General features: G+C 50.5%; 7 protein-coding genes and 1 pseudogene across 8 annotated transcripts, besides 1 other annotated feature; 4 read left to right on the top strand and 4 right to left on the bottom strand.

The window, feature by feature from the left end:
* Positions 1-596: 596 nt before the first annotated feature.
* NCS54_01420000 (TauD domain-containing protein) lies at positions 597-1,878 on the bottom strand (the record flags this gene model as incomplete). Its single annotated transcript, XM_053159359.1, has 4 exons — positions 597-1,268; positions 1,331-1,381; positions 1,447-1,676; positions 1,731-1,878. 4 exons carry the CDS (start codon positions 1,876-1,878, stop codon positions 597-599), a joined length of 1,101 nt encoding a protein of 366 aa, XP_053015334.1.
* Positions 1,879-3,205: 1,327 nt separating this feature from the next.
* Positions 3,206-3,985, bottom strand: NCS54_01419900 (annotated as a pseudogene). Its single transcript has 3 exons — positions 3,866-3,985; positions 3,460-3,807; positions 3,206-3,406 (listed from the first exon to the last, which is right to left on the bottom strand).
* Positions 3,206-3,985: a sequence feature.
* A 1,439-nt stretch (positions 3,986-5,424) lies between these two features.
* On the top strand, positions 5,425-8,586 carry NCS54_01419800 (Zn(2)-C6 fungal-type domain-containing protein; the record flags this gene model as incomplete). Its single annotated transcript, XM_053159358.1, has 5 exons — positions 5,425-5,821; positions 5,875-5,968; positions 6,035-6,380; positions 6,950-7,115; positions 7,166-8,586. The coding sequence occupies 5 exons, from the start codon at positions 5,425-5,427 to the stop codon at positions 8,584-8,586; spliced, it is 2,424 nt and encodes an 807-aa protein (XP_053015333.1).
* A 327-nt stretch (positions 8,587-8,913) lies between these two features.
* Positions 8,914-9,951, bottom strand: NCS54_01419700 (Hypothetical protein; the record flags this gene model as incomplete). Its single annotated transcript, XM_053159357.1, has 1 exon — positions 8,914-9,951. One exon carries the CDS (start codon positions 9,949-9,951, stop codon positions 8,914-8,916), a length of 1,038 nt encoding a protein of 345 aa, XP_053015332.1.
* An 878-nt stretch (positions 9,952-10,829) lies between these two features.
* Positions 10,830-11,462, bottom strand: NCS54_01419600 (Hypothetical protein; the record flags this gene model as incomplete). Its single annotated transcript, XM_053159356.1, has 1 exon — positions 10,830-11,462. The coding sequence occupies one exon, from the start codon at positions 11,460-11,462 to the stop codon at positions 10,830-10,832; it is 633 nt and encodes a 210-aa protein (XP_053015331.1).
* A 1,839-nt stretch (positions 11,463-13,301) lies between these two features.
* NCS54_01419500 (Hypothetical protein) lies at positions 13,302-13,718 on the top strand (the record flags this gene model as incomplete). Its single annotated transcript, XM_053159355.1, has 3 exons — positions 13,302-13,445; positions 13,500-13,558; positions 13,613-13,718. The coding sequence occupies exons 1-3, from the start codon at positions 13,332-13,334 to the stop codon at positions 13,716-13,718; spliced, it is 279 nt and encodes a 92-aa protein (XP_053015330.1). The 5' UTR covers positions 13,302-13,331.
* A 6,907-nt stretch (positions 13,719-20,625) lies between these two features.
* On the top strand, positions 20,626-21,241 carry NCS54_01419400 (Hypothetical protein; the record flags this gene model as incomplete). The annotated part of the gene is made up of 2 exons (XM_053159354.1): positions 20,626-20,766; positions 20,819-21,241. Exons 1-2 carry the CDS (start codon positions 20,701-20,703, stop codon positions 21,239-21,241), a joined length of 489 nt encoding a protein of 162 aa, XP_053015329.1. The 5' UTR covers positions 20,626-20,700.
* Positions 21,242-21,700: 459 nt separating this feature from the next.
* Positions 21,701-24,953, top strand: NCS54_01419300 (Hypothetical protein; the record flags this gene model as incomplete). Its single annotated transcript, XM_053159353.1, has 5 exons — positions 21,701-21,770; positions 21,825-22,865; positions 22,913-23,378; positions 23,430-23,734; positions 23,785-24,953. 5 exons carry the CDS (start codon positions 21,701-21,703, stop codon positions 24,951-24,953), a joined length of 3,051 nt encoding a protein of 1,016 aa, XP_053015328.1.
* Positions 24,954-25,029: the final 76 nt, after the last annotated feature.

The following is a 25,029-nucleotide window of genomic DNA, read 5'->3' as shown; positions in this document are numbered from 1 at the left end:
TTTCCACCGGGTCAAGTATATCTACTTGAAATATCACAGACAAAAGCGCCTTTCCAGGCGCCTACTAGCACCTGTAAGTCATATCACCTCCGCAAGTCTTTAAGCCACAATACACTTACTTTGAGGGACTGTTTTACCTTGGACAAAGACTTCCTGACTAAGAGTCAAAGATCCACTCCGATCACAAGCAAAAGCACAAGCGGCAAGGCTCTTACGATGACAAGGAGGATGTCGGGGCAACAACAGCCTGCTTCAACACAGCCTCCGAACCCTTCGATGGTACGATGAGAGACGCAAAAGAGAGGCGCAAGAGAAGGCTACGGCTTGCTTTGACTGTTCTTGGGCGTATCGGCCTTGTTGTTCTACAGCTTGGTGTGATATTCGGGGCTTAGATAGAGAAACAAGTTTAAATAAGGAAAGCTGCCTGATAAAGATACTCGATACATAAGAAAAATGAACGGAGTGCAACAGGGTATAGCCTCTATTCCCAGTATCCTGCCAACCTCCTCCACCCCGCCGCGAAAAGACTAACCACAACCTCCTCCTTGATCTCAAACTCGACCTGCATGACCCATTTCCATACACAGCCACTCATTTCAGGCATGCTTTTGCGATGCAGCTGCATCAACCGCACGGATGGGTCGGGGTAGCTGAACCCATTCAGACAGTGTACGCAGCGACTGATGCTTATCCGGAACATGCCACGCCTTCTTAGGCTCGATGTAGCCAAGGGAAGAAGCCACAGGCCAACTGTCCTGATCTTGAAGCCAGAGCCGGAGCACATGTCGTACCTCGCCAGACACTACGTCATCAACAAAAGCGTCTCTAGCGTGCATGATGGAGAGGTTGTTGACTAGAACAAGATCGCCTGCTTTGGCATCAAGCTGAAGACTGTGCTTCCTTGCTGTGTCAGAGAGGACCTTGAGAGCAGCCTCTTGTGATGGGGACAAGGATGGCGAGCCCTTGTTCATAGGGTACTTGGGGTCGCCAGCAACATATGCCTTGGCAAAGTTGATCTGCATTCTTCCATCCGCTTTACCAATGATTGGCCGAGATGGCAGGACGATGTTGGGTCCTCCAAGATTCTCTTTGTCTGGCATTTCCCAGTGCCAGCTGGATGCAAGCTCCCTGATGACCTCAGGAGACTCCCTGGCAAGGGAATTGTAGATGGTCCAGAAACTCGAGAGGTGTTGGTTGCCACCAGATTTGGACTTCTTCTCCATAAAAAGTGCCAGAATAGGCCCCGAGTCCACATCAGTGTGGAAGTTCTGCAATGGACAAGAGGTTAGTTAAGCAGTTCACGATGCAGCCTTCTCAAGTCGACTCATACCATGGAGACTGGCAACTCCGGCGGGCGCAAGTTGACGCCAGCCACATCGTCCTGTCTTTCATGCCGGAGATGATCTTTCAATCTTTGTTAGAAGCATTTCCTTGATGCCTGGTAACTTTGATCAACATACCGATGAACCAGTTTCGGTGGGTAGCCACATGGGCACAGATGCCAGCAAAGATGAGGATGTGTTCTTCCTCACTGTAAGAGGTGGGGTCGATCCCGCGCACGACTTGAAAGCCCTGTCCATTGTTCAGGGTATCATTGATCTGCCGGAGTTTCATGGTGAGATCCTCAGGGAGGGGAAAATTGGACCGATCCACGGAGCCTCGCGGAAGGCCAAGGCCTAAAAGACAAGAGTCAGTGGCCGATGAGAAGCCGGATGGTGAGATAAGCTTACCCTTGAAGTGGTTGACGGCTTTTTCGATTGCCAGTAGGTCACTTTCAGTCAGTGTCAGAGTGTACGCCGCTGGGTTCTGGCTAAAATCAGATGCATCCCAGGCCATGGGGCCCCTGAGCTGTTCTGGGAACCCGGTAGGAAGGTCCATTGCTATTCTGTTGCAGTAGAAGGTCGAACTCGACATGAGACTGAATGATGTAGAAGAGATGGTCTATCAGAATATTGCCCGTAGGTATCTGAGTTTTTAAGCCTCCAAAGTGGCAATGAGGCTCTTCGAATGTGCAACTTGAAAATCCAAGACTCCCCCCCCAAAACAAGTTCTAGGTTTTCAATCCCAATGCAAATAACACTACACGGACTTGACACATCCATTTTACTCAGAAATTACAATAAGCCATCGGCTGATTTGATGATGTAACGGGGCAGAGCCTGCTCATAGTGGCTTGCTGTTATCTGTCAGCTAAGACAATGCCAATTGGTAGTGTACGAGGAGGTGTGAGCTTTTTCTAATATGCAATTCCACGGTCAGATGATTCTCAGCGTTTCATCTGACACTTGCCAAGGGCTGGCAATGCTGCCAAAGGTCTGAAATCACAAATACAGCCCTGCTGTCGTGTGGATGGCAATGCCACTGGACAACTTGAATCAGTGCCTCTCCGCGGCGTGAAAATGCATGAGTAGGTGTTCTAGATTCAATCTAGAAAGAGTTCAGAGATCCATGACAAAGGTTTCACTGAAATGTTGTCAAGGTCTCTATCCCTGAGGGCATTCAATTCCACCTCTGAACGAGCCTTGTCAGCAGAAGGCATGAACAAGTAAGTTGAAGAAGCCAGGAAGACTGCACCTCTTTCGCGTACCAGAGCAGCCGTGTTTCGAATGTACTTCATAGCCTCGGTGTCCAGAAGTGCATATTCTTCATCCTTCAAATTGAAGGAGGATGAAAATGGAAGGGTTCCCTTCATGACGCATCGATAATGATACAGAAGGTACTTGGCCGACGCCCTCCACAAGCCAAGCATATGATTGGTAACAGGTGAGGCTTGAGCAAAAATATTGACTCCCTATGGGGGGCCTCAGTGCATGATCAACGTATCAAGGCATATGAAACCCACATCGGTTGCGATTTTGGCGCCCCTCAGGTACTCGCATTGCATCAAGTAGACCTGTTCTATCGAAACGAGTAGTACAAAAATTGTTAGAAAAATCTCGTACCAGCGAGACTGCCTTTCTTTAGAAAAGATGACCTTTTTGAGAGCGCGTGACACAGCTTTCATCAGCTTCTGCATGTGATGGATGCAAAGCGTGTCTAGTTGAAAATCCAATACAGATGGGACCGGGTATCTCCCCTGAATGGGCGATCTCTTATCCCTCAAGATTGGCACACTGAGTGTATCGCCCACCAGGATGGGAGTATCAAAGTTTAGATGGACGCAGGCAAGGATCTCGAGTGCTTTCTGGAGCATCGGGATCGGGTTCTAACCATGGTCAGACATGCAGCGGGCGGCTTTTGGACAATTTCTCACAGAACTGAGAGAAGCAAGGCGGTTTGCTTCAGCGAGTCCTTGACGGTAAATCTCATCTTTCGAGGTATCTAGCATCTCTCTTACCGCAAAGGGCCAGATTTCTTGCATGTATTCCTCAAGTGCTCGCTTTGTCCTTTGAGTTGCGATATTAATCTGGTGGTTGTTTTCAGCGATACTCTTCAGGCTGGTCTGGGAGGTCTACTTACACATGCGACAGGGGGACATGCAACCACCATAACTTTGCCATCTGCGTCCTCGTAATGTTCAAACAAGACATCGTCATGTGTCGGGGAGAACCTCCGACACATGAGCTTCAGCTTCGGGAGCAAAGCCACGTCAACCCCTTCAACGAAGTGGGTGACGAAGGTGGTACGGCTGGGGCTCTCGACAGACCATAGCAGTTTCGGGAACACCGAGTTTGTTTGGCCCATACGAGCGTTTCCGGTCCGGAAAGGAATGACATCGGTGAGATCAACCCTTTGGCAGGGCTGCCTGAACAGCTTTACGCTTCCAGCAACCTGGACGCAACGGCCACAGGGCACATTGAGGTCGCACTGCAGAGAGGTCAGCGTCACCAGACCATCCATACAGGTCTTGGCGGGTGGGTGGAACCTTTTCCTTGTAGATCCTGCATCTCAAACACGCCCCCATGTCTCGAACCTTTCTCGTCTGTGTGCGGCTCTCCGCATCGTCCTCATCACGCTTGCGCTTAGCTTGCTGGCGATCATGTGTCCCTAAGTCTGGGAGCATCCCCAGCGGAGCCTGATTGAGAGACGGTAGTAAGCACACAGGGATTAACAAGGAGGATCCACTGGTTGTAGAAGCAGGTGCAGAATGTGAGGCCTCTATGGCCTGTTCTAAAGGCACAAATAGGAAGGAGTTGTTAGACTCATTGATGAGTGGCTCCACTCCAGATTGGGCATCTGTGAGGCCAGTGTCTCGCAACCATGCCCAAGGTGATTCTCCAAGCTCCTGCTGACTGATGTCATAACTACCCATGACGGTGCGTGTGTCAGCCGAAAGAAGTGAATAGTCGGTGTGGGATTCGTTCTCTGATCTTGGCGCATCAAGGCTCTCCATTCCCCAAGTGCTTGATAGAAAATTATGAGGGGCGGGATCAGGCTGGAAACTCTCTGAGCCATGGCGGGCAAAAGTCCAATGACTGGCTGAAGATGAGCCAGGCGTGAGATTCAATGTGCTACTCGGGGTGCTACTTTCGCGGCTGATGCTTGAATCTGAGCGTGATTGGACAGTGACTGACGGACGCGATTCTTCAGGGCGAAAATCATGTGCCAACCCTGCCAAGTCGGGCGGCTCTTCGGCTTCTCTCTTGGGAGTTTGTGTATTTTCATGCTTGGCTGGAAGCGACTCGTCATTCGGCTGTAATGCATTGACCAGCGCGTAGTCCAGGGCTGTGTTGATGTTGGGTGATACTGCTACTGCAGGCTGGTGGTCGCTTTGATCCTGTATCAGGTGATCTGGCCAATTGAAGCCGAGATCGTCAAAGCTGATCGTGCCCCATTCTTCCGGTGGGCGCCCAACTTCGAACGGCTCGAGCGATTGCCATGAGCCATTGTGACTCTCGTCCAATTGGGCTATTGGGGAGACGTCGTCCTCCTCTTTGACCATGGTGAGTGCTGCTGGAATAAAGCTTGAGCAACAAGCCCTGAGGATCGCATCGAGGCCTACAACTAGAAATTATTCAGCGGGGACGATGCTCGGCGTAGCGTAGGTGATACGAGAGCCTTACCCCGACCGGTGACTTGCAAACGGCTACACAACTGCCAAGTCTCCGACGGTGAAAGAAGAAGGACACGTTCCAGTGTCGACAGGACTCGGGCTGACCGGCGAGTTGAGTAATGTCGCAGCGGTACACCATCAACGCGTCATGAAATTACAAAGGAGTGTGTTTGTGGTGAGACAAGTCAGAGCCTGCTTTTTGGAACGTGACAGCCTGCTTTTAACAACCCACTCTCAACCGGCGAGTCTGAACAGGCTGCATGTTTCATCAGCCAATCGTAAGACACTCCCTTCCATCTTCCTTTCCGCAGAGCCTCAATTCAAAGCGCCTTCCGTGACATATGATCCGAATAACAGGCCCATTATTTGAATTTCACGAGAGCTTCATTTTTTTTTTTCTTCAGATCGAATCTTTACCCATTGAACCAGCCATGGCTCCTTCTCCCGGTCCTTCTTCTCGTCCTCCTCCCCTCGGCCGTTTGCGCCTTGCCTCGCCGGCCGATATCCCGCGCATCGGCATCGTCGCTGCTTCTGGATTTCCCTATTCTCCCGTCTTTGACTGGGAGCGCCCAAGTCATGCCAAGTTTCCTCAAGATACCCTCCTTTCGTATCGCCACGAGTTCTCGGCTGTCATCAAAAGTCCCGAGCACATCGTCCTTGTCGCCACCGACAAGTTTGATCCCAACGAAGGAAAAAAGACCAAGGCAATCATACCGCCCAACAATGGTTGGCCTACACCCAAACCTCATGATGAGGTGGTTGTCGGTGTGGCCTGTTGGAAACTCCCGCCTGGGTCAAACAGAAAAGGATCATTTCAAAATGATGGCGGTGTGTATACCCATACTTTCCATTCCTCCCCGGTGTCTAACTTATTCAATCAGCACCTTATCCTGAACTCCTGGAAAACCCAATGAGAGACATGGACAAGGACCACTGCGACGCGCTTGACGAGCTCTGCGAGGCGGCGGAAGAACAGTGAGTCACAACCTGAGCCTATGTTCACACATGTCTCCATCAACGAATACCTATAAATCATCTTAGGTACTTCCAGGGTCTCGCTACAATGGAGATGGTCGTCGTACATCCCGCGTACTGGAGACGCGGTCATGGAGGCCGTCTAGTTCGGTGGGGCATCGATCTCGCCAAACTAGACAAGGTCTGCCAAGGGGTCATTGCCGCTGAGATGGGCAAATCGCTTTACCTTTCTCTAGGTTACGAGGAACTCGAAGACTTGCACCTCGACGGCGTTCATGTCTCGGCCATGCAATACCACATCAAGTCGGACTCTGCTGTGAAACGACTCCTGTCAAGGGTGACGCGACTGAGACGACACATTCCTATGCCAGTGCCAGCTGAAGCGCCACCACTTCGTCAGGCCTGCCAGAGAGTATGGCAATCATTGTTATGCTGTGGTCATTCAACTGGCAGCTTCGTTGAGAAGGAGAAGGACAGTAGTGTATTGGACCACCAAGATAAAGGAAAAGCCTGGGATAGGTCAACCCTGTCATTAGCGACAGGGATGCGATAAGCGTGTCCGAGACGCATTCATCAGCTTCAACGTTGATGAAGCTTGAAGCAAGTGGAAAGGCCAAAAAAGGGGCGGATTCAGGCCTATATGAATTCGAGACAGGCCCCCTACGGGTATCAATAACCTAAGACACGAAAATTCTTCACAAAGCCAGCTATCTCAGCTGGCTTGCTGCTATCTCGTAGATAACAGACCAACCCCAGCTCACGAGACTGTCGCCCCGTCCTTCCTATACAGGACTAGCCTCTAATTTGGTCTTATCGCCGCTTCTTCCGGTGGGGACTATATATTTCCCCGCCTTTTGTCTCTCCAAACTCAGTGACATAAGACATACATTGGTCAACACCCCAGCCACCTTCTCCCTCTGTTCTGCCTCAAAAGTGATGCCTCCACAGCGTCGTTCATGGGTCGGATGCTCTCGGTGCAAGCGTTTCAAGAAGAAGTGCAGTGAGGAAAGGCCTACCTGTCAGCGCTGCAAGAGCGCCGGCGTAGCTTGCGAGTATGGGGTTCACCTGAGATGGGGCGGGAGACCCTTCAATCGCTCTGCGTTTGGCAATTGTCTATCTCGGAGTGAGTTGAGTGTTCAGAGACTAGGTGCTTTCTATCCAAGCAATCTATACGAACTGAGCTAACCCTGGTCTTAGATATCAATCAGGATAACTTCATCTACGTCTCTCCCTCCACACCTCAACCAAGCCAGGCTGCTGTCGCCGTCTCTACTCCTCCCCCTTCTTCCTCTCCCTCATCAAGTACCCTATCCAAGGAAACAGAAAACTATGACACCTCTTCCTCAACCTCATCAGAAGTCTCTCTGTTAAGTCCAGCTAAAACCTATGACCTGGTTCCTCGGCGGCGACAATTATCTCTACCACTTCCCGTCGGATACTTCAGTCACCTATCACCCCTGCACATGTCCGGCCTTCAATATTTTACAGAACGAACCGTCAGAGCTCTCGCCCCTCATCCTCAAATATTCGATGAGCTATGCGAGTTGATTCTTCCCATGGCCGTCTTCAACGACGCTCTATTACAGGGCATCGTCGCCCTCGCCGCCGTACACAAACTGGCCAGCTGCAAGACAAGTGACGAGCAGACTGCACAATGTCTCATCATAGAAGGCTTCCAGGCCCTAAGTTCAAGATCTCTATGCCAGAGGCTCTCTGAATGCGATGACGACCGACAGCTCGTGCCACTGCTAGCTGCAGCAAGGACCTTGTTCGTCTGCGAGGTCTTTGCTGCCAATCCCAGCCGTGACCGATGGAGCATACACTTCCGGGGCGCTCGGGGGCTTATCTCTCGACTCCAAGACAAGGGCCTCTCACAAAATCCGACAGATGAGCTGCGCTTTTTGTTGCGCTGGTTCGACATGACCGAGTCACTAGTTTGCCACGCTGCCAGTGATCTGGTGTCTGAACAAACAACGATCCCTACCCCCTCGACGCAGTCCTCTGATAGCGAACCTGTGTACATTGACATGTACCTGGCGCGCACAAGAGATCTACTAGGCGTGTTCAAGGAGATTGCCCGGCTACAGCATCGCAGTAACAAGGCCACAGACGCAGAAGATGCCGAGGTTTCATGGCTTCTGAGCTATCTTCAGGGCATCATCGACCGAGATCGAGCCAATCCACCTCCAGTTCTTTCCATACGAGGTCGCGTCTTCTCACCGCATGAGGTGAACGAGTATCGGTTATCGAATCAGGTGTGGCAGCTAACAGCTTTACTCCTTATTCAACGGCGCCTTCGTCACTTACCCAGGTCTTCATCTACAATCCAAGACCTAGTCCGTCGCATTCTCGAGGGCGCTGAACGGATGACACTTCGGGACGGCCTCACGCCCGTAACTCTTCTCACACCTCCGCTGTTTTTTGCGGGCTGTGACGCCCTCGGTCCTCATCGCGAAAGGGTGCAGCATCTATTACATGGCGTTTCCAAATGTCTTGGGTTGCTCAACACGCAAAAGGCCCTCGACATCCTAGAGGATCACTGGGCGGTGGACGATGGTCATGATGACGAGCTGGCTGATATGTCATTGCCCAAGATTAGCGAGTTTCTACCATACTAAAAGGGGTCGACAACTTGTACTACTACTACCCATCATGTTCGGACATACGGTTACGGCACGGAGCTGGCCTTTTACTTCTGGTTCAGTTGGAGTCTTGGTATTTAGCGCAGTCTTTTTCACAAATATACAAGCCCTCGTCTCAAGAGTCGAGGCACTCTTCACAGAGAATGACCGTTATTCCATTCAATACAGTGACTACTATCGCATGATGTGAGGCGTCACATTACTGGAAGACTTTACTAGAAACAGGGAAATCCTGCTGGAAGTGGTGCAAACTGGTCGATGTAGGCAACTATCAAAGTGAAGATACGACGCAACGCCTCAATCTTAATACATAGCGGGCACTTGTTGTGTGGCGCAGTGAATGCCACCACCAATAATGGGAAGAGCGTTGATATACACCTGCACCACCTTGCGGTCCGGGTACAGCTTCTGAAACAGCTCCAAAGCCTCCGCATCCCTCTCCTCATGGCCAAACTTGGGAATGATCAGACCGCCGTTGACGGGAAGGAAGTTGACGTACGAGGCGATGATGTCCCCGTCGACCACGTTCTCGAGCTTCCCCAAGTCTGGCTCTATGCAATCAATCAGTTCGATCGGTCTCCCCTGGGCGTCGGTAGCACCAGTGAGCTTCGCCTTGGCGTCGTTGTACGCCTCGACGTATCGTCCGGGGTTCGTTGGTGAAGGTTTGCTGAGGACGACCTTGCCTGAGCCAACGAATCGAGCAAGGGCGTCGACGTGGCAATCCGTAGTGTCCTTATCTGTCTCTCCGGAGAGCCAAAGGAACTTCTTGACGCCGAGAACACGCGAAAGCTCGGCCTCGACGTCTTCCCTGCTCCGGCCGGGGTTACGGTTCTCGTTAAGCACCGCACTCTCAGCCGCCATGAAAGTACCCTCCCCATCAATGTCCATCCCACCGCCCTCAGAAACGAGCTGCACGATCAGAGGCTCAGCACCCGTCATCTGCTGAGCCGCAATCGGCGCGATAGCCTCATCTCCGGACGGTCCGCGCTTGCCGCCCCAGTAGTTGAAGTTGAAGTTCACACCACGGACAGTCTTTCCGTCCCGCGACTTGACAAAGATGGGACCAAAATCTCGAATCCACAGATGGCTCGTCTTGGACTCGCTCACGACAGAGACACCTTTGCCTGCCAGAGCCTTGGCTTCCTCAAGGGTGTCTGGACTGGCGAAGAGGGTGACAGGTTCAAACTCGGCAATGGCGTTGGCGATGGACACGACTTCCTTCTGGGCTGCCAGTAGAAGGTCTCCGCCAGTGACACAAGTGTTGTTAGGATAAGCCATGAGTGTGCATTTGTGAGGTGTAGTCTCAGCTGGCTGATACCAGTCGCTGGTGTAGGACGTCATGGTTGTATAGGCAGTGGGGATTGTATCTCAACAAACGGGGATTGGGTTCAAGGTATGAATTCTCTTTGATATGCTGAAGAGTTTTTAGATGCTTCAAGCTGAGAATACTCCCTCTTTTGTAGTTCTTGGTTGGCAGATATGGACAATAAGAGCGTCAACCCAAAGTTCCCAAATAGGAAGGTTGGGGCGACTTCAACCTCAACCCCGCCCAGATCAGGCCTTTCACGATGGCATGGACGCCACACGGTGTAAAGAGAGCGCCTTATGGTGGGGAGCTAGTGAAGGACAAGTCAAAGGGCGTTATTCTTGGTTGGTTGTTACTTTGTTGTGTTGGAAGAAACAGACGATCGCGAGCATCGGCCCAGTTCGTCAGGCGAGATAGCCAATAACCCGAGAGAGAATAGAGTACGTACTGCTAAATGGATTCCGTTTGGCCAGCAAGCCAAGCATTCACATTCCAAGAAGGTTGGACTGGAAAGCCAGCTACTAGGAACTGCGTAGAGACCTCCACCTGAGAGGGACTCTTTCTTGCTATCTTAGCAGCAAGCCATGGATGACACTGGTACGTTTTCATGGAGTTTTCAGGCTTCAGCACCCAGGGTCTGCTTGAGTATCCTTTTTCATAAACGCTTGTTGTGATTCCGCCTATGGGCACCCTCAGCCAGCTACAGATGACCAACTCCGTGACTCGGATACACCGTCAATAATAGCCAGCCACCTCCGTTGTTAAAGAGACAAAAGAACTTGTTGCTTGTCTAATCCATACAACTCCAATACAAAGAAAAATGCAGAGAATTGCTGTTGATGCCATGCACTCGCGTCGCTTGCATCACCCCGTCAAACCCCGGAACTCCAACTGTAACAACGCAAAACTCTCCTCACTTCCTCATAGCAAAGATGCTCAAGAATATGCTCCACCCGAATCCCACACACACGGCTACCAGCACTCTCGATCGTACCGGGACCCAGAGGAAGTTGCAGACGGCCACCAGTGGCCAGATATGCCAGCCCGCCTTGACAAGAGGCCATAGCCTATCGCGGATGACGAGGAAAACCAGATTGGGGTGCGGTACGCGGGCGATGTTTGTACAGATGAGAAAGACGGAGCCGCTGATGGCCAGGCCAATGGTCTGGTCGAGTACCAGCTTGGCCAGGATATTGCGCCATATTATGTCAGGGCTGAGGTTAAGGCATGACCGCTTCTTTCCATGGACCACAGTATCGTCGTCCTTCTTCTCTTCCAGCTGCTTCACGTCGCCTTGGATGCTAGGCAGCACCTCGCCGCTAGGCTGGGAGCTGCCAGTAGGGAACCAGTCCTCGAGGACGAACTGAATGATGTTGCCGATCTGAGAGCCGATGAAGCCATAGATGGCAAACTCAAGGACCTGCTGCCAGTCAAAGGTGGACTGGCCGGGGGTGCTGTAGTGCTTGATGAGCTGGACGACCAGGTTGGCCGAGACCTTTATGGCGGTGGCCTGGAGGGCGAGGCGCAAGTTAAGGGCGCGACGCATGGTGACGAGATGTAGATTATGCAGCCATGGAGAGATACAAGGCCATGGAGATGGGGGCCTGAGAGCGTGTGGAGGCCAATCGACAGGTCGTGGTGAGTGAGGCTGATGTGTTGTGATTGATTGTGAGTGAGGTCGAGACTGGCTGTGCAGGGGCGCTCCTGGACGAATGAGAACAGCTGTCCCTTTTACGGGTCTGTCATGCTGAAAGTGGGCCTTTTATTTCCCCATTGGGTAACGCCCGATCCCATTGTTCTTCGTTTGAGACAAGCTCAAGCGCGTCAAATAATTAACCGCGAGGCGTTGTAACGGGAGAGGCTTGGCAGAGGAAGAAAAATGCATGATATTCACGTGTTTGACGCGTTCTGGGTGCGATTGAAGGGTGCCGGGGTTCAGTTGGGAGAATACCACATGGGGGAAGTGGTTGCGCCTAAAAAATGATGCATCACAGCAGCCACACGAGAACCGAGACAAGGCAGAACAATGAGTTGCACAAACGTACTGAAGGCAAAAAAGGGAGGGCCAAATATCATTGCCTAACAATTCAGTTCTTCTCAATGCAGGAAGTCATGCAGAACGAGTCTAGGCCCCGGGCTACACAATAACTTTGATGTGCAAAAAGAACATCTGGCAGTGTAGGGTAGTTCAGCTGCCACCAATGCCAAAAATTGTGGACAACAGTGGAATTAAACCACCAACTTTGGACGAACAGGGAATCGAACCCTGGACCACTCCCAGACTAGACAAGTTCTTCTGAAGAAACATGCTAAGGGAGTATTATACCACTAAACCATTCGCCCGAATGGATGATGACCGGCTTCCCAAATGGAACTTAGGAGGGATGCAGAGCACACCGACCATGATTCATGCGCAAAGATATCATTCAGCTAAACCCTAACAGACGAAACAAGACATAGACGGATAATAATTGCCGTTACTTCATGATAAAGCTCCAAAAGACAAGTAACAAGCAAAGACAATGTGCGAAAAAGCACCACTAACCGTCCTCAGCCAGATAATACATCAGCAGTCTTTGACCATCTTCAGAGTATTGGTGTGTGAGCTGCGATGATGTCCAAGACTGAATGTGTGAACCGATCAAGTCTGTGTCATCGCCAGTAGGGAAATACAGAACTCCTAAAAGGTCTTGAAAAAGGTCAAATGACTTATCGTTTGGCATAGAAAGCTTGAGACGCGTTTCTGGGTGTTCCTGTGACGTGGTGGGAGGTTCATAATAAGGCCGCTTCAGGCTTTGTCGGCTGTTGATAGAAGTCCTCATCCTGGCGAAACCCCTCAGGCGAATTGTGTTGATGTGAAAAGGAGAAGTATTCCGGTGAGTTTAAAGGCGTCGCTCAAAGCTCGAAGGAGAGGAAGGCTCAAATCTGTCTCCCAAGCCGCTTCGCCGGGAGGAGGTTTGCAGTCATTCTCATCACCCTACCTATGCCTCCATTCTGGGGTTCAATACGTTTGATAAGCTGGTTTCCGTCAAAGAAACGACGATGCCCACGTACTTCAAATAAGATCTTTTATCTGCCTACTCGCTTTAGAATTCATGTGGGTGGCTGTGCTAGGTGTCGTGTATCGTCATCATCAGCCTCTTCAGGCACCGATTGTGTTGAGGAATGGTGGCTAAAGGCTCCAAGGCCTAGAATACCTTGACGGCCCTGAACTGTGCTGTTATCGAATATCATGCCAGGCACAAGCGGCGAGAAATCGAAACTCTATCTGCTTTACTCATGCCTAAACCGGCGTCTTCATCATATCAGCCCAGACATATATCAGTTGCTTTTCCCATCATCTTTTTTCAAGTATCCTTACCCGAAGCACACCTTTCACCATCAAGGCCAATACCATTCACTTCAATTACTCACGATGAAGTCCCTTATTCTTGTCCTCCTCGCCACTGCTTGGGTGTCTGCCCAAGACCTACCCTCCACGGAATGCAAGAGCAAGGAAGCTGTCGCCAGTTGTCTCGAGAACATTGATGTATGTATCACACACGCATGCTTACCCTGTGACTCATAGCTCATGCTGCTCTAGCCTGAAAAGTGTAACGACGACATCCCCTGCCTCTGCGCGGTATATACAGAGGCCAACAAGTAGGTTTAGCACCTCCAACGCGAGTTCAGTAATAACCTTGGTGTCTTTCTCAGTTGCTTCAGAAGTTGCCCCGACGACGTTGAGGCCAAGACGTACGCCGAAACCGCAGAAGGCTTTTGCAACTGGGGGGCTGATGATACCGATGATACACCTGAGTGAGGGAAGAGTTGAACTCTTGGTCGCTTTCTCGTAGTGCTGGAGATCCGATTACGCAGGCTATCCGAGCTCCAAGGACTGAGGTGAATAGGCCTTTGCCGATAGTTCCTCTTATAGACCCATCATTTCAAGGCCCCTTCTCTGTTGCTGTTCCATGTCAAGGCCGAATTATCCAGCTCAGACATTCAAGTTGGCTGCAAAGTACCTGACAGGACTGCATCCTCGTTCAGTCGCATGCCGTGGCCAGGATCGTGAGTTCGCGTGTAGGTACTCCGTAAGCATAACGTGAGGCTCCGTGACCGGTCTTGTCCTCATCGCCAACAGCGTCAATGTCCGTGGGAAACTGAGGAGCCTGAAAGCTGGTGTTAACAATGGAATTAGCTAGTGTTGGGAGAGGGCATTCTTATAGACATGATGGATGGGAGTAGATTTTGGTCTTGAGGAAGACTTTTGGTTGAAGTAGAGTGGTAAGAAGGTTGCGAGTTGGTAATATGAAAGAGGAGAGAAGTGTCTGTGATGGTTGTTGAGGTGGTGAGGGATTCCAATTCTCAGTCGAGGGAAACGCTCAACTTTATACTTGTTCCGTCAAAAAGAATCGTTTCAAAGCTCATGGCAGCTGCCCTCTTCGTGACTGTGTGTTTGTAAGGTTTCGAAGACTACTCCTGCATGTGAGCTCGATGTTCTCCTCAACTCTTTGCCACGGATATAGCGGTCAGAGAGACAGGCATGCCATTCAAAGAAGGCCATAGCCAATGAAGGGTGAAGTCAACGTGCTTCAGGAAAGACATGAGACATGACTCTGAATTTGATGGTTCAGACCGTGGAAAGTTAGGGTTTCGCATGAGGTTCTCTGCATGCTTGAAATCATAGGTTCGGCCAGCCACCACTCAAGCCATTACCACATATGCAGAGAAAACTTGGAAGTTATGATATGAAGGGTGAGCATACTACTTGAAAAGAGAACATCCTCTTCAACAGGTCTGCTGGTATCAGGTACCTGATACCTCAACAAAATGGCGTCCAGCCAGCCCCATTTTATGCCCCCGGCGGCCCTACATATCATATCCTCCAGCCACTATCAGCACCTAGAAGGCACGTAAAAAGAAAATTGGCAGCAAAGAAATCAATCAGACAAATTCTAGAACCTGGTTACGCGAAGGAGGGGGAGCTGTTCGCCAACCTCCTACGAACTGGTCACCGATATCTTCTCTTGCGTCAACTTATGCAGCTGGGGCCACCTTCAGTTCCTTATCTGGGCCTTACTTAGCTGGCAAATGATACTCCGTGTCAAGCCTGTACGCCCTGTCATTTACCAAGACATTTCGTCATCTACGTATGATATAATCGAGGCCCTCAACGTCTTCTGGCATGTTCCAGGGGCTACCGTATTGCTAGCCTGACCTGAACATTGGATCAGCGTTCATTCGGTTGGGGCAAATCACTACGCCTGGGTGTACACGGGCTATGGGCTAAGGCCCAGTACAGGCGGGAAGCAAGGGGCTGTGCACGATCTCGACTCCTCATAGGATCGTCTGAGAAAATCTCAGCCCTGTTTTACACTCCAGTACCTCCATATAATGGCGTCCCCCGTTCATCCCCCAACTAGCCCAGCCAAACGAGGACAGCCGTCACCTCTTGCCATCATAAAAGCTGCAGTTTATTGACGAGCCATCACTCTGCTCACCCATCAAGGCTCTCCCCGCAGATACCTTTGCACGGTTGTCAACATGCTGGCAACTCTTCTTTTACCTACCGCTATCATTGCCACGCCATGGCTGGCAAAGCTAGTCGCAGCTGAATCTGGTGGTAAGCTCGTTCTCCACGTGGATACCGCTTTGCAAGTGTACTCTAAGTCACTGATCTACTGACCTTGTGCATGACAGACCCAGTAGATGCGCAGAAGCCCCTTCTAGCCACGACTATTTTGAGCTCAATGACAGGAACAACCATGGAATTTTGCGGCGATTCCATCTCTGTTTGCGGAAAGACGGACAAAGTCAAAGTCGTTCGCTCGCCCAAGTCCACCGTCTACGTCACCCGGAAACACGAGTTCGAAGGGACAACGGTAGGTTTCTGTGAAGAAGGAATATTTTCTCCCAATGCAAACATACTCACATAAAAATCAGCGACTTCCGCCAGAATACGTCACCGTCACCCAAATCAAGGTGGAAACAGTGAACAATCAAACCGAAGGTACCTCCCAAGCGACCCCAGCCAACCCGAACCCCTCCCTTACTTTTGTAGGGCAGATGACTGACATTGACTGGTCCGAGTTTAGGTCACTGCCGTAACACTACTACTATCTACGACGAGGCCACCACCACAGTCACAGTTGACCGCAATGTCACTACCACCCGCGAATACGTCCCCATAGAGTACATCACGACCATAGAAACCAGAACCGTCACTGCTAAGGCACTCCACCAATGCTTTGTTAAGGAAAAGCCCAGCCTCGGATCTGATCCTGCCCAGCCAGTTGACAGTGGGCCCTCGGTCCCGAATGTGCAGGGGGGAGGTACGTCTGCGGAGAGAACAAATTCGTCAGGGGATACGGATGCAGGGGGTGAAGCTTCTGGAGCGGGGTTTGTCTCTGAGTCTACATCAACAGATTCTGCAGCCGCCACCTCTACCGGGGAAGATATCCCGTCGGCAGGTACTGATGTGGATGCGAACGCAGGCGCAGACGCGGACGAGGATACGGATACTGGTGTTGAAGAGGGCCCTTCAGCCCCAGGATTTCGTTACTTCTAAGGGGGCCAAGTGCGAGGTGAGACCATCAAGCCAACTCGCAGGATTATGCGTGTTGTAAATGCAGGGAGAGGGGGGCTTAGGGGGCTAGAAGGAAGGGATTCTTTATGAGGATTCCACTCCTTGTAGAGTACGTTGAGATGACCAAGGACTGGCATTTAAGAAAATTTATTTCCAAGCTGTCGTGTGTGCCCAGACTGAGTTTAATAATGCCCAGACTAGTGAGTTTAATAATGATTGCGCATGTAGAATCATCTGATCGAGGATAATACGACCCGTAAGCTGCCCATCATCCCGCGCGAGTCTACGCTGTGTCAGCTTGGCATAATCAATAAGCGCCTTGGCATGTGTACGTATGAGAAAGCTACAGGCCAACTTGCATATCTGGATTCTTCCGCTTTCCTCAAACCCCAGCCTAGCTATCTGTTACATTACTCTGCTGATAATCTGGCCCGCGAACGCCAACGAACGAACCAACATGACCCTCGTTGCTGCAAGTGGAGCTTGTATAGGGCTGAAACTTTGGCTGGGTGTTATTTTGCACTCTTACGGGGCGGGCCGCGAACCGCAAAGATCGAGACCAAGTTCTAACAAGGGCAAGCATCAAGTGAGCCAAGTGTTGAGGTTTTGGCGCTTCCTGGGCTGGCTGGTCAAAGACAGTGATCACCGCACTGGCTCTCGTTCCCTTGCGTGGCCGTTTCATACACTGTGTTGTAATATCTCATGTTTTGTCTCATTATATTCCGAGACACCGATTCGTTCTTGTACAGAACCTGCCGGAACTCGAACTCTGCCGGGGAGAATAGGAAAGACTCCGCTTGTTTCCAAGATTAGCCAATTAGCCATATTATGGTTTGCAAGCCCATCAAGGCCCAGTGGCGTAGTGGTAGGTTCAACGGGAGCTAATCGTAACGTAGGATATGAGACATAGCTGCAAGCCCACTTTCCTGAGGAAGCAGGCTCTTCCAAAACGGCAAACACCCCGAAGCTCAGCTCGCACTTATTGAGATGGCGTGAAGATAGTCTTTTTATATGTAGGCTGCCACATATTACTGCCACCTGGCCTGCGATACCGGCTTCTGGCCAACACGCCAGCCTCCTACGTGGTACCATGTGCCGAGCAGTCTGGACCTACAGCCTGAATCAAATTCGGCCCAATGCAATTGCGAAGTGGCTGGCTGGAATAGGTGGAAGCATTAGGCTTCTGGCCTCTGAATGTGAAGCAGGGATATCCAAGGCGGCTGAGACAAAAGCTCCCTGCTTCGTCATTACCTGTGGACAGGGCATGAGGCTGACCGGTGAGGTATGCTCTCCAAGTTGATATCGAGCTTTTTGCTTAGGGGGATGAGATAGACAAAAACACAACAAGCAGGCGTTAGCTTTTAGGTACTCAAGTACGTCGGATATGACATGCCATAACTCACAAGCAGCCTCGCTCTATCTGATGGGACCTTCTAACTTGAACGCAGACTCTTTCATGCCTGAAGATCTAGACTGATCTTCTTGAGCCTTCTAGACGCAATCCATCCTAAAAAAAAAAAAAAAAAAAATCTTTTTACGCACGGCTATGAGAGTGATCTCATCCACCCCTTATTGTGGGCAAGGCAGTGATGTTTATCAACATAACGTCCGTCCAGTCGTACTGATGTCAATCACAATCCAGAGGCTATGTTAGCGTTCATGTGGGTCATATTACGGTGCCACATCTTTGCATTCGTACCGAGTTGAAGCTGAGGCTGAAGCTGGAAGTTGATGTGGTTGCCGCTATTCGTGTGTAGGGTTCTTGGAGACTAGGAAGTCTCTCAACTCTATGTCTTTATGTAGAAGAATTGAGTTTCAAGGTATTAAGTGTGATCTATTGAGATATCGAGATGTGAGTGACGATTTTTTCATGCCATCTAACGTTAGCTGCGTTCTGCTCACTTGAATTGAAGTTGTTTGGCAACCACACCAGTTCCAAAGATGTTGTTCAGTCATGCAGAAACAAGCGTAGCGAAGGCACACTGAAACCCTCCACAAGAAAGATAAGAGTTAGATATCGGAAATAGAATGCTCTTGAGCCTTTTGCAATGGGCAAGGATTAGATCGGGGTCTCAGGCATCCAAGATGTATGACATAGGACGCTCGCATGCAGCAACTTAAAGCCTTGGGATGTTAAACGTCCCAGTTTGAATGATTGGTTAGAATTCCATGTCAATTTCGTCGATTCTGATGTTATTTTAGCGCCAATCCAACTGGATATGCCTACCTTGCCTTGTGATGGGAAATAAGACAAGTACAGAAGCACACAAACCCACTCGGTGACATTTCTTATCGCCTCTTCAAGCAGTTTTGGGGCAGCAGAGCGGACTACATCTAATGCGATAATCTATGGTAGTACATAAGTATACGCCCAGTAAGTCACCCGCGCAACACGGTCAAGATGGGAAACAATGCTTCGATTGCTCAGCGTCCCACAGAGGGCGATACCGAGTTTGGCGTTGAAAGCCGCTCGCGTTCTCTTTACATAATGATAGTTGGGCCCATAAATGCGGTTCACAGTGCAAATAGTCAATCAAGGTTTAAAATGCTGTAAGTACATATTATTTGCTGATGAATAGATAAGTCCATGTGCGCTTGGAGAACCGACCTCGTTGTTTTCCGCGAAGCCGCAAACCGTAGGGCCATGCCTCAGTCTTTGTGACTATTTTCAGACGATTTTTGCAATTTATTCATCTTGACCATGTATGGTAGCAACTTAAAAGCAGTTTTGTCGTATCAAGCTATTGAGCCATAAGACAGCTACGGTTTGCTCCATGATAAGGCCTTTGGAGGCTGAAACTGTCAGTAGGAACTATATGTGAACAGGCAACCATGTAGAACACTGCAAAAATTATATCCTCACCCCATGGACCGCGTTCTATCAAAATCCATGTTACTACGGGCGTGTCCTCTACCCATCCAAGATTCTGGTCCAGTCTCTCTATCTCCATTAATTTTTTTTAGATGGCCGTAGAATCTGAGCAAAAGGTCTAATCTTTATCGAACCTTTAGGGTAAGGTGGTTTACTGCCCCAAGTGAGGCCGAAACCAGCACTGACCCTTCCTATCGTGAGACGCGGTGGCTGGTTCTTCATGTCCGGCACAGAGAATAGCCGAAGAGACGGGCCGGTTTCCGCATCCCTTGGCGTGAAGAAAAGGCATGGATAGTTTGACTTTATCCCGATCTCCTCCCGCGAGAACGTTCACTTCCCCTTCCGTGGTTGGAGGTCGATCTTGGTTGAAGAGCACCCACCCAATAACCATGGCAAGCACCGTGATTTGAACGCAATTGAGGGCAGTCACAAAGACCCCGTGATCCCCCAGAATATCCAAAAGGGCTTAGTAGTGGACGGGAGATACAAACCCACATCAGATACAATTCCACATTTATCTTGTGAACACCGGGTGTTTCCCTCCGTCGGCACCGGCCTTATTACTCGCCTTAATCTCTCTCCCATATTCACCGTTTTAAGACTATGGAACGGATCAAGGGATGTTTTCTAATTACAATAATAACGAAAAGGGCGAGCGGCTGGAGTCGGGCCGAGCGTTAAGGAATGTGAAATATCTACGGTAGACGGCACGCGCATTAGCTTCTTGGGCCGTGTTGAGTAGGTTTCTTTATTTGGAAGCGGTGAAGAACCCGCTCAACCTTATTCGTTCATAATTAGAGATCGATTTGATGGTATAAATGTGAAGAAAGGAAAGATTTCCATTCTTCTGTTCTTATGTACTCCAGGCGCGGAAAACGAGACCATATTTACTAACTAGTGACCATGAAAGACATCTGTCTGGCATCTTGTCCAGGGGAAATTTCCTCCGAATGCGTCAAGACCGTTTTTCTCTAGTAGAAAATCTAACTTGCTGCTTCGCATTCGGGGTCCAAGGGTCTAAGGGTCCTATCCTAACTGAAACCTTGTCGCAAAAAGGTTGAGAGCGGGACTATGCTCTGTCGGCAGAGGACTCGGTCCGACTTGAGATGCGGTCTAGTTGGATAGGAATGCCAAGCCGTGTAGAGATGGATAGGATAGATGGTTTCTGTGCCTGTACTATGTAGTAGTCTGCGAACGAAAGGGTCAAGATCGTTGTATAAATATCGGCCTTCTCGCCTCCCAAGTCTATCTTTCTTCATCAGCATCAGCATCAGCAATCATCTCAACAATCATTCACCTTCACAACCTTTCAACACTTTCAAACAACCACCCCAAACCATCAAGATGAAGGTCACCGCCGCTATCACCATCCTGGCCGTTGCTGCCAACACTGTCATGGCCGCCCCCGTTGTAAGCTACCTCTGCAACCTAGTACCTATCAACAACACTGACAACTCTACAGGCTCCCCGTGAGGAGGCCGGCATCTTTGATCTCGTCAAGACCGGCGTCGATACTGCCACCAACATCGTCGGAACCGGTGTCAACGCCGCCACCAGCATCTTTGGCCAGGCCTTTGACGGTGCGACCTGCTTCGTCACCGGCTTCTTTAATATTCGACGACCTACCTGCGGGGGACGCGCCATCCTTGGCAACAACGGTGGAATCATTACTACCAAGGGCGACACCAAGGGCAACACCAACACCAACGTCAGCCACGAGAGCAACAACGACAGCTTCAGCTTCACCTATTCGACCGAGGACGACGGTCGTCTCAAGGTCACCATCACCCCCGATGCCAAGGGCAAGTCCCAGTGCGTCACCATTGTCAAGAAGGAGGGTGAGATCAAGGAGATCATTTCCCGCGAGGCCAAGAAGTGTCTGTAGGCGCTTACCAATTGGGCTCAGTTGCTGAGCACGACATAATCTGCCGATCATGGTAGGCTCTCTGGGCTGAACCATTGTAGGCCAAGAGTTGGGGGCGAAAGGAGGTGCATTCGATAGTCAGTATTTCTTACAATAAAACCATTCAGAGGGACTCTATTGGTGCCAAGTGCATGCCACAAGGCATACTAGTGAAAGCTGAACTGCAGTGTCACCCATTTTCCCTATCCAAGTGGCCAAGGAACAGGGATCGCACAGTTTATCCGCAAAGCCACTCGGCTGTGTTTCAGCCTTGCTTACGGTCAGCCCTGAAATGACGCTTACCCTTGGCAGAGCCAATAGACCTGCAATCTTGGATTCCCCGCTCCATGGTCTGACGTCGTTTAAAAAGCTCGCTTGGGCGCTTAATTAAAACTGTATCGTCTGCTCAACCTTCCACCGACCAAAGGTTGCACACCCAAAATGTCGGGTAACGGGAGACTAAGGCGTCTAATCGTCCTGGTGGACGGCTGTGAGCCGCAGGACGGCAAGAGTAAATAGTTTCATCTTCTAGCCTTTCCACCGCTCATTGCTGACTTTTCACTAGAAGACACGAACCCTTCGAGTATCCAGAGGATCAAGGCTCTGGTGAGAGAGGGTGTTTGCCACGTTGGAGGAGTTGAGATCACCCAGATCCCAAAGTACTACACCGCTACTGCCAGTACTCCCAAGCTGAGCGACAGATGGAAACCCAAGAACTCCAATGCCGATATGACTCCTGAGCTCATCAAGACTATTGTCAAGGACATCTCGTCAACTCTTGAGCGTCCTGAAGATGAGCTCTGGCTGTACGGATCGGGCCACGGCGCCTTTGTTGCTCGGGCAGTTGCTGGCATCGTCCAACGTCTTGGTTTGGCCAAGACAGCGTCGCCCGAGATATTCGACGACCTCTATGACACAGCACTTGCACTCATCAAGGCCCAGCTTGAGGATGACTTCAAGAATGGCCCCCAACTCATCCAAAAGATCAAGATCCACGCCGATGAGCCCCCTCGGATACGGTTCGTAGGTCTCTTCGACACTGTCATTCGCACACCGCCAAAGGCCAGCGTATACGACATCTCGTTTGGTTCTTCCATCGAGATTCTTCGGCACGCCCTCGCCATAAACGAGACCCGCACCAGCAGAGCGCTCCAGGCTTTCAGTGCTCCAGAAGAGGCTGAGATGGCCACCCGATCGTTCATTCAGGCTTGGTTCTTGGGCAGGCACGATGACTTAATCGGCGGGACCGCCCACGATGGTCTCTCCCTGTATCCGCTCCAGTGGATCATCCTGGAGAGCTTGTACGCCGGGCTAAGCTTACTCTCTATGGAGAGCTCAATAGCTGCTGACAATCCAATGTCACTTGTGTTTCCTCAGTTCGCTGGCAACTTGCCAACACTAGATGGTTCTGAAGACATCCAGTGGCGACTGCAGTTCGCAAATGGCATCCGACTCAGCATGTTTGACATCCAGAGCTCTCATGGCAAGCGGTCAGCCTCTGGGTTGGATGTCCACAGTTTGAAGCTTGATTCGGATCGATACAAGCATAGCCCTACGCGTAAAATCTTTGGAACTGATGGAAAGCTCCTCGGATGGAGTGACAATGGTAAGGCTGATGCCATCTTTTCATTGCTCCCTCTAACATTCTCGCAGGTCCATATGGCACAATGATCCATCCATCCCTCTTCTGTGTTCTTGATCGTTACCCCCGATATCTTGAGCTTCCCAATCTCAAAGCACTCAAGGCTCAAATCACCAACTTCCAAGACACGTACCTAGTCGAGGACCCCGAGTTGCTTGCCCCTTGGCTTCGAGACATGCAACTCCAAGCTAGTGGTGTCAAGGCGTTTCGAATCTTGGTTTGTGGAAAGACAGGTGTCGGAAAGTCGACACTCATCAACAAGGTGTTTGGTGTTGAAATGACAGACGAGTCTCTCTCGTATCAGCAGGGTGTCCACGACATCAATGTGGCATTTGAGTCGCCAAAACATCCTGGATTGCTCATCCACGACTCCAGGGGTTGGCAAGCGGGCAGTGATACTGAGCTTGACTTAATTGCCAAGTTCCTTAGACATAGAGCGTTTCAAGAAGATCCCGCAGAAGCTCTTCACGTTATTTGGTGAGTCTTGCTTCACTGCTGCTCTGCTCATACATCTCACCCATCTTCTAGGTTTTGCGTTGATTCAGACGTGGCTCGCATTGAAGAAGCAGATAAGAGAACCTTTGCGACTATAGCCCAATACTCGCATCAAGTTCCCGTATTCGTTGTTGGAACAAAGAAAGATAAGCTCATGGGATACCGCAAGATGCAGCTTCTGGAAGAGATTATGGAAGAAACAGGAAACTACAAAGAGGCCAAGAAGCAAGCCGAGGAAAAGGCCAGCGCGATAGCTGAGGCCCAGTTCGCCGAGCTTCGGAACCAGCTCTCACAGATCGAGCATTACAAGGCAGATGGCTTCTGCTGTCTTTCCAAAGGTACGCTCAGCCCCAAGCACTGGCGGTTCCTAGACTCTAACAGCTCCCAGATGACGATGCAGGTATCAAGGATCTCCTTTCCCAAACTATCGGACTCATCACCGACGAACGCGTACGTCTCTTCTGTGTTGCCGCTCAAGTAGTTGATGTTGAACAGAAGATCAACTCGGCCATTACAGAGTGTATGAGACTTGGAACCCACGCCGTCCGCACCGCAGCCGTCCCCCTCCCCTTTACCGGCATGATAGGAACACCTACAGTGTCACGGCTCATCTGCGAGCATGTGCTTCAGTGCTTTGGCTTCCCCAAGACAACACCTGCAGAGGTTGAAAAGATCATGTCGGACGTGGTCATGGGAAATATGAGGGACTTTCTCAAGGTGTCTTTGACGCAGTTCGCTAGCGTTAGCGCTGTTGCTGTGGGTGTTGCGGTGCCTACAGTGGGAATAGGCATAGTTGTTGGTGCTGCTGGTTGTCTCCTGGGTCTTCCTCCAACGGCGCGGATGCTTCTCAAGTGTTCTTGCGACATGATCTTGATTCTCGAACGGTCGTTCCGCTACGATGGCAAGTATGTTTCCATCAAGCAGATCGAAGACGCCGCGAAGTACTACTCCAAGACAACCATCACCTCCTTCTCCGGCAAGGAGAAGCGACTCCAGCAGCAGGTCCACGACGAGATCAACCAACTCATCCCTCTCAAGAAGGTATCGGTTGGTTTCAGATTCAACAAGCTGCGGGGTTCTATTGAGGAGATTATCTACAGCAATCGCTTCGACAACGTCCCGAGGAACGCGTCTCTCAGAAGCTCCTCAAGCGTCGCCCTGGCACACAGCCCAAGTGCACCCTCAGAGCTTTCTGCAGCACCACCACCCATCTGCGAGTTGCCTGGAGATGAGGTTCAACTTCCTACACGATCTCTGACAGACTCGGACGGCTACCTCAAGGCCGGCGATGAAAAGCTGAGACCTGTGGTTGAACTGCCTGTAAACGAGGAGGTTGTGTCTCAGAGCTTGGTGGTGCCAGTGCAAACAAACTCTTCCGAGAAAACTGCCACGCCTCCTCCAGCGCCTCAGGTTTGGCCTGCCGAGCTTGATGCGAATCCCCAGGCCAATGACCCTTCTGAGGAAGCAGACGGTTCCTCAGGCAAGACCAAGTCTGGCCTTCGCTGGAGCAAACCCTCAACATGGAAACTGAGCTCAAGAAAGTCAAAGAACAAGTGAGGATGGACTTAGGGTTTTATTGGATTACGCGAGCAATAAGATACCAATGCCGGATGTTTTTCGTTATTTCTCATGT

This window comes from Fusarium falciforme, chromosome 12, assembly GCF_026873545.1.
Source record: "Fusarium falciforme chromosome 12, complete sequence".
NCBI lineage: Eukaryota > Fungi > Ascomycota > Sordariomycetes > Hypocreales > Nectriaceae > Fusarium > Fusarium falciforme.
Note: the sequence above shows the minus strand (reverse complement) of the source record. Positions and strands in the feature narration are given on the sequence as shown.